The sequence below is a fragment of the Callorhinus ursinus genome, unplaced genomic scaffold, assembly GCF_003265705.2.
Source record: "Callorhinus ursinus isolate GAN/ISIS: 27379988/994484 unplaced genomic scaffold, GSC_fseal_2.0 scaffold18, whole genome shotgun sequence".
In the NCBI taxonomy this organism is placed as follows: Eukaryota; Metazoa; Chordata; class Mammalia; order Carnivora; family Otariidae; genus Callorhinus; species Callorhinus ursinus.
Genome location: NW_027397080.1, coordinates 13557638 through 13572001, shown reverse-complemented (window position 1 = coordinate 13572001; position 14364 = coordinate 13557638). Strand labels below are relative to the sequence as shown.

The window sequence follows — 14364 nt, the reverse complement described above, 5'->3', positions numbered from 1 at the left end:
CCAGACAGTATAATTCCAAATCAGACTAATATAGAACACTGTTACGTTCTAGTAAGGGGACCGTACCCTGTGGCTATATTCCGTGCCCTTCAGCCCTCTAAGCTGGTACAAGTTAAAGCTACTGCCGTATTCCCTCTCACACACCCACCCTACCATCACCACCCAGCCAGAAGTCAACTACAAGACCCTCCTACAGCCTGCCTGAGGTTCAGGATGGAAAGGCTATCTACTTCATCTGAAAGACCTTAGGTAAGTGGTTATTACTCTGTGCCTCAAATGTCCTCCAAAGACTGTAATTCTTTATACTCACAAGATTAACATAGTAAATTAGGAATACTAAACAACTGAATGTTGTTCTGCATACGATGATCCAAAATGAATTTTAATTTTGGCTTTGGTAGGTATCCAGATCAGAGATAGATGTGTGTGCGTTTAGACACACATATATTAGCTTTAGACTACATTAAAATTATTCAAAATTAAATTCTCTATCTGTATATCACTGACCAAGGATTTTTACCTTTTTAGAATTATATACCATCACTAAAGGTTACCTATATAAATGAGGAATATTGCCAAGTGTAGAAGACAAATACGCATCATGTGAATAGTGTATATATTAAATTATAGGGTAAAACCTGCAAATCAGTCATGACCAGAGATGGAATGAGAGGCATCCATGGAAGGGAGACGACTAAGAACAAGTCATATAAGCTGCATCTCTGGTTCTTCAAACTGAGGAAAATGATATTGACCCACCTACCTCCCAGGGAGTTTAGGAGTCTCGAATAAAATAATGTGTAAGTTCTCAACTGTTTCTCTCCACACTAACATGCCAGAGAGAGGGGACATGCTTCCATTAGTGACCATGGTTACTCCCAAGCTAGTGATTTGGGAGAAATTTAGGGAAAATCCCAAGGCACCCATCCCAGGTGACTTTGATATTTGAGAATCACTGAAATGATATTTATAGAATCATTCTGCAAATAATAGAGCCCTATGCAAATGCAAAAGTCTACTGTTTTGGGAAAGCACCAGGCATTGACGGCTCTTAGAAGTTCTACCTTACCAGTAAATTTACAGTCTTTGTGGTATGGCCTGCACTGGATCCAATTCTTAAAAAGGACAGATAAGGAAGGAAAAAAACCCTAAAATCTAAATAAAACTAAATCAAAACAAAAACCCATAGCCCCCATTCAAAAGTCAGAAGTGTAAAACATACAAACCTAAAATCTTTGACGTCTGTGTCAATCCCATTCTGCACTGGCAAACCATTGGTCTTGTCCATCACATCACCCTCCTCCTTCAAATCTCCTAGCTTATCTCCATCAAACGCACCCTTGTTCTTCTTGTCACCTTTGTCGTTTTCATCACTGTCTGCATCCCTTGGGCCCTGTTTAAAAAATAGCTTCAGCTTCACTAATCATCATCAACTAACAATAGCGGGCAACCACTGTGGACACGAGACTACACTAGATGCTAATTAAAACAGGGTAGTGTCCATGCCCTTTCAAGACATTACAATCTAATTAACAGACAACACAGAGGCAGGAACACTGCAGAAAGTCTTGCCAAATGGGGGAGACAGACATACAATTATGTTACAGAGTTTAGGACAGTCTTACCATACCCAAATGTCCCACCATCCCATATTTTCCTTTCTACCCAAAGCCCAGCCACAACTTTCCATCTCTTGGTCCCACTTCTCTACTTCCAAATCTAACACTATTCAATAGCACAACTCCTAGTAAGCCCCAGATATGGCAGCTAACAGTATAGTTGGAAAGTGGTAAGCCTACAAAAAGAATTCCCTACTTCGCCATTGCCTGTGTAAACTCTCTTACTTCTGAGTACTGAGCTTAGTGTAGTCTGACATCATTCCAATTCAGTTATCCTCCACTTTACCTTGGGACACATGCCCTGCCAATTTGTACCACCTACCATCACCCCAGCTCCACTCTCCGTCTCAAGGCTTACTGCATCAATAATTCACCAATCATCCTTCACTTTAATTTTTTTCTAATCCTTCAAAACACGTTAAATCTGTGAAGTTCTTTCAAGAGTCCTCTAGTGCTTATCTGTTGTCCTTCACTCTCTGCCTGCCCCACACCAGATTATTTTGAGACTAGAGGGAAGCCCCTTCAGCTGGATCGCTGATGCAGCAGACTTTATCTCTGAAGTGTTTCAAACTACAAAGACCAAAAGACTAGACCTAAAGAATGATTTTGGTGCCAAGCACACCGATGCTTTCTCTTCTAAGGAAATGAAGTCTGTCCCCTCTTAGCAACATCCTAAATTAAGACCCTGACATATAAAGCAAATGTGCCTTGATTTCCAAAAGGAAAAGAAGATTTGGTAGAGTGACTTGACACAGGTCAGAGATCTTGGCAGAATCCTACCAAATGGTAAGTAACCTTTGCTTTTAAAAAACTGGAGAGGGGCAACCTTGCTTGTCTTCACCACTGACTTCTGGACCAAATTAAAGCTCCTGGCAAAAGCAAGAACCAGAGAGAAAAAGATGAGAGCTACTTCACAGCATTTCCAGTCACCACAACTAAATTTCACTGGGGCGGGAGAGGATCAGCCATGGATGCTGGAGCAGCAGACACTGGGTTGTGAATAGGCAGTCCCGGGAATGGGCAGTTCCTGGAGATCTCTGGCCCAGAAAGGGTAACTCATGAATCTTGACATTCTTAGAGCTTTCACCTGCCAGTTCAGAGCCCATTTTACTTTCAAAATCATTCTCTGTTCAAGACACAGAAAAAGACTTCATGGCTAATGTGAACCAAGGAACACGTACAAGAAGGAACAAAGAAAGGATACACAACTTCATTTCATGCAGCATCAAGATGGTAAACTACAGTTTTGGCAGCCACTGAGATGTGACTTTCACAGTAGAATCTTCAAAGTGTAAGGCTGTTATTGGTTCAAGAGGAGTGAATGACAGCCAATTAAGCACCACAGTGAGATCCTAAAGCAGAGATGGGAATATGATAGGATTCTAAAGACAGAAAGATCTTTCAAAACGTCCAGAAACAATAGCTCCCTCCTACTGCAAAGGTAAAACTGACAAAAACCATGTATTCATTTTCATATCCCCAGCACTAAATACAGTGCTTGGCAGAAGTTCAAAAACTATGACAAAGTAAACTGAAATGACCAAAAAATCCTGAAAACCTGAACCACTAAAATTAGAAGGATTCTCCCATTGTCTTTATCACAGGAGTCCAGGAAGTAGTGACATGGTCTAGATAACAAACAACTCTGCCTGCATTAGCCGCTATTAATGTCAGTAACAAAAGTATTAAATTAGAAGGATCATCCCACTAACACATCTAAGTAATCTTCCATAAATCTACAAGTCACTGGCTCAGAAGGAACAGTCCAGTTCCAATTTCTCATCAGCACTTGCAAAGGTCTACCAGCAAAAATAGGAAGGAAATGGGATAAAGAAGCAGTAGGAAGTGTCACCAACAAGCAAGAAAGCTGGTGACAGGGGAGAGTCACTCATCAAATCAACAAACACTCTGCAGTCTCTCTCCTCAGTGACCCTTTAAAAGGAGGGCTAACAGAGACAGTTCAGCCTGTCTCTGAAAACAGTCCCTGATACTTAACTTTTCTTAATTACACTGCCAAGGGCTAGATTTTCAAAGGAATCCCTAGGATGGGCTGTTTTTCACCAATACTGTACAGTCTATTCATATAAAATATAGCTACCTGGTTTTCTGCTCTGAGTAGGCTATAAATTCCTCAGAATAGTAGGTTCCTTCTATTTGAAGGCAGGGGGCCCAAGGGAGACTTCCATTCCTTGATCTGGATGGTCACTGGGTGTATTCATTTTGTAGAAATGCATGCAGATGAACATTTATGACGTAAGCACTTTTCAGCACACAGGTCATATTTCAGTAAAAAGTTTACTTAAGAGAAAAAATTTCAGGAAATCAGTAATAGCCCTAAATAAAAATGGTTGACAAGTCTGATTTTTAAGGATACCAAAAGCACAGTGGGAAGACTTTTTGTCAAAAGTCTGCTAGTAAAAGAGAATACAGGGTTCAAGATCATGAAAATGGTCTTTTAGAAATGTGAACACCCTAGAGAGAGAAGAACAGGGGTAGAAATGGGCTGGTACATTTTATGAGATTTTTATAAATGTTTTTTAATATTTAAGATAAGGGTGGGTATTCACAGCTATGTGGTCTTAAAGAAAGAACTAATCCAGATTGCACAGAATCTACATTCGATCTCAACTGCTGACACATATCCTGGCAGAGGACTTTGGACAGGTCATGAAATTCGAGTCTGAGTTCTCTCATCTACAGCACAGGGGTAATTTTGTTTACAACAGAGTAGCTATGAAATGATGCATATGCAAAGGGTTTGTGAAGTATAAATCATTTTATACAAAAGTAATATGATAATTAGTAAAAGCTAGACACTGTGTTGGTATTTCTTCTGTAACATTATCCATGATATCAAGATTAAAACTCTTAAATGGCCCAATTAAGTGGTTTAACTCTAACAGAAGTATATAGCCAATATGGCCCTCCAAGGGACACTCATTTTCACAGTGCAGTGGCTGTATGGTTAGCGTTGAACATCACAATCTTTTTAAAATTTACAAGTGCCTGGGCTTGCACCCAGAGATTCTGATTTAATTGGTCTGCAGAAGCTCCCACAAGTGTTATAAAAAGCTTCTCCTCCAGCAACTCTAATAAGCACTCACAAAAGAGAACCACTGTAATTAAGTCCAACATAAGCATCATAAAGGCAGGGTTTTTGTTGGGCTTTTTTGTCACATATTCCCTAGTATATAATAGTACTGAAAAAAGTCTGTTAGCTAAATAAAAGAAAAAACAAAGAAGGATTAATAGCATCTTTTTATTGTGAGCTTCCTTTAAATGAATGTTAACTCAAACCTGTAGTACTCACATATAAGCTTCAATGAGTGCTCAAAACACACATAGCCAAGCCCAATTAAAATCTCAAGAGTGGGGCCAAGAATGGTTCTGAGGGTCCCCTGTGTACACAGAGGTGCAAGACTGTGTTCCACTGCGAGATGCCAAAGAATTGAGAGAAGAGCAGACAGAGAGCAGAACCTTCTATTGTGGAGATTAGAGTCCATCCATTTAGGGATCCGCTTCCTCAAAGGCCTCACATAACAGGAGAAATATTTCAGAATATCTATTAATTCTGAATGAGTCAGAGAAATGAGAATTTAATTTCTCCTCTTACTGCAGTGATCTTACCCACAAAGCTCCATGGAGCAAGTCATATTCGATAAGATTAGTAATTTTCCTCCCTTCTTTCTAAAAAGGAATATTTTGCATATTTGAAATTAGAACGAAGTTTGAATCCAGGCCCTACTACTTCCCTTCTAAGCCTCATTTTTCGCAGCTATAAACTCATAGGGACAACAGTATCTACACCTCAAAGGATTGTTTCAAGGATTCAATAAGGCAATTCATAAAAGTGCAATTCTTTTTAAAAAAAATTCTTAAAAGTACTTTATTCCATTTTCACATTTTTCCCTACTGCCTTTTTCAGACACATCCACCTTTCAATCTCCCAAAGCCTCAAAATTGCTAGTTACCTTATGTCTCTCCCCCCGGAAAAAAAACTTACAGCTCTGATCATTAGACCCTTTGTACCACTGTTTTTCAGGAGATTTGTGTGCAGAACTGAGCCACCACCAGCTACATTTCATCAAATCAATTAATAACAATACCATCCTTTTATGAAATGCTGACAATTAAACTATGATATACTACCATCTGAAAGATGCATCCCAATTTCAAAATGAACAAAGTGGGGAAGTGTATACTTTAGAAACAGTGGAACACAGAATATCCCAGGCACTGTGTACACGATCACCTAATTCCTGGTGTACAGAAAGGTAAGGAGAGCAGTCCCCTCTGCTGTGGTAACCACCAGATCCAGAAGCGGGGGAAAAACGAAAAACGTATCTTGACCATGCGCAATGGTATGTTATTACAGAGATGAAAACTAAAGTTTTCCAAAACTTGGTGCTTTTTTAATTTTTTATCTAGTCAGTACTTAAAAGCTTGACAGGGCAAAGTAGAGCATGTAGAATTCTTGTTCAAGGGAAGCTCAAATATGAAGTGGCTCTACCCTGTAGATAAAGTTACTGAATGTGATCCATGGCCTCCTGGTAATTTAATCTTCCAAGAAAATTATGCATTTTTCAAACTTCAGTGTGCATGCAAATCACCCGAGGCCCTTGGCAATATGCAGGTTTTGATTCAATAGATCTGGGGTTGAGTCAGAGATTCTAAACTGATAATATATAATAAGCTCCCATGCAGTGATAACGTTATTGGCCCATGGACTTTGTGGAGCAAGATTCTGTAAGGTTTACAAAGCATTTTCATATACAGGGCACCTGGGTGGCTCAGTCAGTTGAGCGTCTTGCCTTCGGCCCAGGTCATGATCTCAGGGCCCTGGGATTGAGCCCCACATCGGGCTCCCTGCTCAGCGGTGAGTCTGCTTCTCCCTCTCCCTCTGTGATCCCTCTCGCTCTCACTCTCTCTCAAATAAAATAAAAATCTTAAAAAAAAAAAAAGGGGGGGTATTGTCATATATATTACACATCCATATAAATTAGGGTTTTTAATTACTCCATTTCACAGATGAGAAAACTAAGGTCAGTTGAAATTCAAACCCCTGACTTCTAACTGCATTACACTGCACACAGTTTTTAAACAAAATCAATTAAGTAGCACTGGTTACCTAAAACAAATGCAGTGAGAAAAACAGTTATCAAGTTTTGTGACCCAAATGAACTGCTAGGAGTGTGTATGCCTCTTCCAGGTCAGAAAGCAGCCAGTCTCTACGTACAAGTAGAAAGGCCTGCCAAAGGTATTTTTTTCTAACAATCTTTCCTATGCAAGGTTAAGGTGATCTTCACCTAAAATTGAAGCTTAAGTGGTCTTCTCATTTCCCTAGGCACCATAAACCAGAAAGGAGAAATGATGATCCACTCTTCTGACTAGCTAGACTTCAATCTATTTGAAGATCGGCTGGTACTCCAAAAGGCAAACAGCAGGGTCCTTCGATGGTATATTTCACTCAAGTGGCCTCACAATACAGTAGTCACATGTGGTTTTGTAACCACTCTGAACCATGCTTTGTTGGGGGGGAGGGAGTTGGCGCGGAGGGGAGGCTGTCTTATTCCAGGAATAAATAAAATAAAGGATAGAAAAGAAAACTTTAGAATTGACAGGCTCTGACTTAACTGGTATTCTGAGTCTTCCTATTATTCTGAAAACTGCTACCCTGCTACCCTGAAGTTTTGGATTCATATGTAGAAAAGTACCAAAATCTTACAGTGGGTGCTAAGAACAAAATACTGCTCTAGGATTCTTATTGTCAGCTTGAAAGTAATCTCATCACAGAAGCCAAAAGCACTCAACTGAGTCCATTTGCATAATCAAAATGAACTTAAGAAAGCTCAGGAAAGCTAGACAAAGAGTTAAATACCTTCATTCAAGCTGTAGCCAAGAAAACAACCTTACCAAAAGTGGAAATCACTGTAGAAGGAATAGATTTAGTTCTAAACCACCTCTAACTGAAAAGTTATTAGTCAGAGTCTGGATTACCCGTTGTCAGTAGCCAAGAATGGCCCCTAAAGCGCTTGCTTTGAGATCTACATTCATTACACCATCAGAGATGATGTTTTCAGCTCTTGGAATTAAAATGGAGCCTTTCCACGGTTTACTGGAGATACAGCCACTCAAAGTAAAAATACCTGAGTGCTCTGACCCATAAACAATCAATTGCCACTCTTAGAACAATTATCTACAAAGCAGCACATATTCTCTCTTCCCTGGCCTCTAAACTTTCAATGACAGACTAGATTTTTTTTTTAAAAAAAGGGGGTTCACCTTTTCCAAGAAGATGCATGCATACCATGACCACCAACAAGTGATTCAGGTTTCCATGACCAGAACTTTGGTCAAATGTCATCCTAACCAACAGGCAGAGCAAAGCCAGGCCATAAAGCTGATAAAGTAGTTCACTGATCCTCAGGCCTCCAACCACCAGAAGACTGGATATGCAATGTGGTAGCCTGATGTCACCAATCAGTCCTCCTGGATCACCCTTTAGATGCAACTCAAGTCAAAATACACAACAGTATTTCATACCCACAATCTGCCTTCTGAGAAGTTGGAACACAGATTTGGAGAAGTTTCATTTATCTTCATGCAAACCTCAGAAGCCCAGTAAATTATCTGATTGGGAGAGTTCAATTTTCTGACCTCTTAATTTTCTGAGATCTTAAACTCCTCTAGTGACAATACTGTACAAGAGCTAAAAATTACCAGTCTCTCAGGACAACTAAGGATGAAAGCCACCTTTACAAAATCAAATACAAGACAATGAATGCAAAAGATAATGCTCTGTCATAAGACTAACCGCCAAAGTAACTGCTTAAGAGAGAGAAGCAGGCAAAAATATTAATTCAGTCCCAGTGTTTTATCTTTCTCCTAATTCCAATTATTTTTCTGCCTGCTTACAAACTTTACAGTAACCCAGGCATGTGCCTCTTGGCTAATACCCAAGGATTAGAAACACATCACACACATGACAGAGAATTCATGGCAAGAGTCATACAGGTTCCAACTCACCACACCGACCACTTACCTACACACGATACTGACTTTTCTCCCACAGTAAATAACTAGAAGTTATACACAGAAATCAGCAGGCAGTACTTCCTCTGAGAAATCTGCGCTCATGAGATGGGGAAAGTGTCAGGAAAGAAAAAGAGGTGACCCGGGGATATGGCGAAAGAAGAGGAGTAACACCATCCTTCCGATGGCCCAACAAGGAAATGATCATTTTGCCCAAATCCATTCCTCACATCCACAGGGTAGACCTTATTGTTCCCAAGCAGTGTCTTGGGAAGGTTCAAATAAAGAAGGCTTTTCCTAGCTGATCACAAGCCGCTAAACCTGACCTATGTCTTTGCAGTGTCAAAAGACCCAGAAGCAATCAGGTCAGCTTTGGAATGGCTAGTACTCAAGACTCAAGACAAAAACCCCTGTTCAGTCCCTTGATCCTCCTAAGGGTCATTATAAAACAAAAAGATCCTTTTCTGGCTAAATTCCTCACACCAAATTTCTAGGTGTGAAACTGGGAGATATCCAAAACACCCTCTTAGAGAAGTGAATCTTTTCTGGTTTTCCTGTGCAGTTAAAAGTTCCAGCCACATGGCAAGTTGTCAATGGCAGCCGAAGCATCATCTATGGCATGCCTAGAAGAAAGCTAACTCCATGTGGATTCTGGTTACCTTAAACTTCACCTGTTCTCCTCATGCCAATCAAGTCAACATTCATTTAATGTCCACTAACATATGAAGGAATTGTACTTGACACTTGAGGAAGTTGTACCAAGAATGAACTCCTGTTACTCTAAAGAAGTTTCAGGTGGAATGAGGAAAACAGGAACAAGCCTCTGATACCTAGCAACAAACAGATACAGGACGATAAAAATACTGACAACAAATGCTCTAAGGTAACATAAGATAGTTATGGAGGCAAAATGATTAATATGACTTGGGGGAAAGAAGGCCTTTTATACGACTGCCAACAAAAAGGATTAGCTGGAAAAGACTTCACAGAGAAAGGACTTTGAAAAGGTACAAAGCAAGCCAAGTCAGGAGGGAAGGAGGGAAGACAGACTCAGGCTGCCTCTCATGACCTTCCTGGCTACCACATGGAATACAAAACCAGGCACAGACCACAAAATGAGGAAGACTCAAATGGAAATGCATCATTAAGACTTCACATCTAGAGAGTTGATGACAAAGAAGCAGTTTTGCAAAGAAAGGCTATCAAAGATGCTTGAGGAAGACTGTTTAAGACTTATAAGGGAAGAGGCTATGGACAGACAAGCTGCTTTGGCACAATTGAGCATCGGAGAGTTCAAATGGTGATGAATCAAAAAAAAAAACAAAAAACAAAAAAAAAAAAACCAACCTGCAGATCTGGAATTAACAGAACTTCGAATTTCCTAACAAGCAAGGTATAAAAGGCAAAGCTCTTCAGAGAGGGCTAAAGACCATACCATAATTAAACAAAGTGAAACAAGAATGATCCTACATACCCATACACTTTAAGGATTACTGGGAACTGGCAAATCACTGCTCTCAGATCTATTCCCTATTGACACCCCAGCTTTGGCTTTCTTATTTTAATTCCTTCTCTTTTTATGTTTTTTGTTTTAAACTGAAAATGTCTTCTGATAGACCAATGAACTGAGAACTAGATTTCAGTTCTACCTCACATTATCAATGTATCCCCCCAAAAACATCATGTCTTTGTTTTTTAAAAAGTTCAGTTTGCATCTCCTACTGTGTTTGCCGGCATCTAATTGAAATAAAAGTGTTTTTAAAATACACTGTAATTAGTGCTGTGAGTATCTAAGGAAACTAAACAGGCATGTTTTGCTTTAGGGAGGTAAAAAAAGAGAGATATAGGAACAAGTTCCTCAAGCCAACTTACAAATCCTCCTTTTCTTAGACAGGAATCGCCCGGGGATGAGCTCAACACATACTCCACCATGCTAACGCCTAGTCCCCCACTCTCCGACCGTGGGGACAGTACAGAATTGACCTCACTGTTCACATGGAAACTCTGACCAGGTCTTCTCTGCACCATGATTGGCTGGGAAACTGAATGATCTACAAAAAAGATACACAAGCATGATACAGTGCAGCCAGAGGCTCAAACAAATTATGAGTGATGTCTCATGGATAAACCAATGACTGGGAATCAGGAAGCCTGCCATGGTCAGGTGAGCCAAAACCTCCTATTGTGTTTTTCCCTAAGTATAAAATTCTACATAAACTAAGGAAAACGGAACACACTCCTCATATATCCAGACAGCAGAGCAATACAGCAGTTCACATAACTGGTTTATCTGGCTATAGTGGATAAACTGTTTACCCCTTTCAAGTAGCAGAATTTCTTATTAATATATTTTATTGGTAATATTACTGAAACAAAATGTGATGTTACTGCCCTTTTTAAAACCAACAACATAATTTGATATTTTCTGATGACTCACTGTCATCTGAGGTTCCATTTTTACATTGTGCTGTAACACAGCACAGCAGCTTCTAGGTTTTCGGTCTCCTTCCTCCCTAGCCTCTGTTCTTTCTTTCTGCTGTCAGTGTGTGCCTCTACAGGTTCTCCCCATCCCTCTTCAGGGTTAGTCTGTCAGAAGAGCATCTGTGCCCAGTGACTTGATTTGGCCCCAACCACATTTACAAATAGATCATCCCATACACAGTACACAGGGGAGCAAGGGGAGGAAAAAGAAACATGAACTTCAAATGGCAGGCATGGATTTTCTAGTTCCAAGTATGCTGACAGCAGTACAGAACAAGAAGTTATAGCTGAAATTATGGTCATTTCAAATAAGACCACTCCCCTGTGGCTAACACTTCAATAAAATATTGAAGATTTGATTTTGTGTTAATTATGTTTTAATAAATTACATCATATAAGCTCCTTCATGGCAATTATACTACAGGACAGGACATTGCTTGACATGCTTATGTCACTGATGTGAAATTCATGACTTGCCAATTGCTGAGGAAAGGAGCTCTAAGACAGGCATAAATCACAGTACAGATGCTAGATCTAGATTACCTGATGTTCCCCAGGCACTGTCTCGCCATTGATCACCCAGGAATATTCCTTTTGGTCCATCTTTGCTGGATTCATCTGTTTCCCAAAACTTTTTACCTGGCAAGAGCTGCTGCAAATTAAAAATAATAGACGCTTTTAAAGAATTCATAAAGGATGAAAGTACAGCAGTCAACACTTTCTTTTAGACAAGGGTACTGCAGATGCTCACGTGCCCTGAAGGTCTTTAATCATGGTGTTCTGACTATACAGACTGTGGTCAGAGCACTACTGTATATTTGGTAAAAGTCACAGAGAGGCCTAAGGCAAGGAGGGGCCACAGATCAACCCACCACAATAGAGGCTCGGCTGAAATCTAGAATCATTCACTTAATCTATGCCAAGATTTTTAAGGGGGGGTGGGGGAGGAAAGGGAGTAATATTAGACCCATTAGCTAAATGCTTGCTAAGAAGACTCCTTTTGAAAAAGAAAGTACCTACAACTACTAAAACACTACTTCTGCCTTCATGGGTACTAACTGGCCATACAAAGTTACTCAAGCTGGGGCATGAACTCAGACCCCAGCTATGGAATGCTAGAGGCAAAACTCACCTCCTTCACACACTGAGATTGTGTTAACCAAAAACACTTTCATTACCAGAAAGAAAAAACAAACAGAAAGCTCCCCAACCACAACATTAACCTATTGCAAGATTTTGGAAAGACAGAAGAGCTATTTCCCCATTACTGGAAGGGAAATAAAATCTCTTAACCTCAGTTAATTTTAATAAAACTTAGTAATGCCATTAAAGTGACTTCACATAACACTCCATGCTTCATAGAAATGTACACAGCACTGGCCCTAAACCAATATGAGAACTTTAAATGAGCTATGACCAAAGAAATGCAAAGTACCCTTCAAGTAAAACCCAGTACAGTGTGCACAAGACCAAAGCATTAGTGACCAGGGTTACAAAGTGAAATTCCACTAGACTTCCATCATTCTTCATTCCAGTCATCAGCTTTACTCATTAATATGTCCCCCTCATTGCATCTAAGTATGTTTTCATTTCAGCTACTACCAGACAAGAAATTCAGAATTTTGAAACCATACCTAGTAACTGCTTGTGAGCATAAAAGAAGGCACCTGGAGAGCTAAATTTCTCAAGAGGAACGGAATCAAAAACCAGAAAGCAAAGCATTTGCTCTCCTCCTTGACAGTAAAGGTTTACCTTTCCAATTTATACCCCAATGATAAGGGGGGAATAACTCAACTTTGCCCTCACGAAAATCACATCTTGGCTTTCCAAATCCGAATCATGGGTTTCTCAGCATAATTTCAATCTAGCTCTATAAATCTGTCTAGTAGGCCTGGGTTACAACCTGCTCAAAGCAGTGTCCCACACACTTTTCTCTTCAGCCCCTAATTTGTTATTTTCTAATCCAGTAAGATCATGAGGAAAGACACATTCTGGTCTGACATTTAGTAAACATAGGTTTACTTGAAGATGAGCAGTTATAAGCAGTCAATTCCCAGGGTGCCTCCTAGATTCATTCTCTGAGGGAACCAAGGACAGAGCTGGTCTGTGAACTTGAGGGGATGAGGGCAGGGGGTAGGGAGAAAGGTGGGAGGGAGGGACAGCTAAGCAGCGGGGTCAGGAAGCAGCGGGGTCAGGAAGCAGCGGGGTCAGGAAGCAGCGGGGTCAGGAAGCAAAGGCCTAGACAACTCTGATGTGTCCTAGGGCAAACTGCTGAACTGCCCTGAGCCTCATTTTCTCTGTACTGATGAAGAAAATAATTTTCAGTTTGTGATGATTAGAGATCTTGTTGATGAGTGCCTAGCATGATGCCCACCACAGAGTGGTTCTCAATAAATATATTCAGTGGCATCATACCAATGCAAAATAGCTGTAAATCACAGAAGGGACACTGAAAATTAATGTGAATTACTCAAGCACAATTCAAGAATTCTTGTTTTTGAACTTCTTTTTCTTCGTTTAGTCTCAAAAATGCCCTCTCACAAGATTACAAATATTTCCCTATTGGTTGTATCTTTTCCAACTAAAATTGTGATTTTTCTCCTGTATTTTGTAGGGAGTGTGAATAAACAGGACCAACTTCTCCTTTGTGTATAAGAAAGAATGTCGGCAGAAGGGACACCTCACTTGTTGATGAATTTTCATATAATGGATAGTCTCCATATAATAATGAAAAGAGAGCAAAGGAGATCAAAATACATTCAATATGGCACTCATCTCTCTCCACACAAATTCGGAAATCTTTACTCAAAGCTCAAGGAAAAGCCTCTTCAAGTACCAGCCTCCATATGCAAATACAGTCTGTCTATAATTTGTCAAACTGCTTACTGGCTGAAGCAGCAGCCCTTGAACTCAAGGCTTCAAAAATGACTTCTAGAGACTTGTCATAACATGCAAAGCCAGCAAAAGCAGGTGAACATGTAAGCAAGGCTGGTTCTGGGCCAAATTCTCTCAAAAGGAAACAACAGCACAACAAACATGTAGAAAGGTGCTAAAAGGTGAAGATTTTTACTTCAAAGTAGTTAGTAACCGATGCAACAAGTCTCAAAGGAATAAACACCAAAAACCCCAAGACCCTAGAGTCAGATACTAAAAGGCAACCGTATCTCCCACTATTAACCATCAGTATAAATGTAAATCCTACACAGAGGCTAGAAGCAGCCCCAAAAGTACT

At 40.1% G+C, this 14364-nt stretch overlaps 1 protein-coding gene across 12 annotated transcripts in view; it reads right to left on the bottom strand.

The window, feature by feature from the left end:
* PUM1 (pumilio RNA binding family member 1) overlaps window positions 1–14364 on the bottom strand; it is a 138338-nt gene that overhangs the window by 59422 nt on the left and 64552 nt on the right. For 9 of the 12 annotated variants that reach the window (XM_073903044.1, XM_073903046.1, XM_073903050.1 and 6 more), the window contains exons 4-6: window positions 11676–11784; window positions 10524–10702; window positions 1227–1393 (exon numbers count right to left, since the gene is read on the bottom strand). In XM_073903044.1, the coding sequence (XP_073759145.1) occupies window positions 1227–1393; window positions 10524–10702; window positions 11676–11784 (455 nt within the window). The remainder of the gene's footprint in view (window positions 1–1226; window positions 1394–10523; window positions 10703–11675; window positions 11785–14364) is intronic. The other 3 variants (XM_073903052.1, XM_025856995.2, XM_073903045.1) reach the window with 2 other exon arrangements.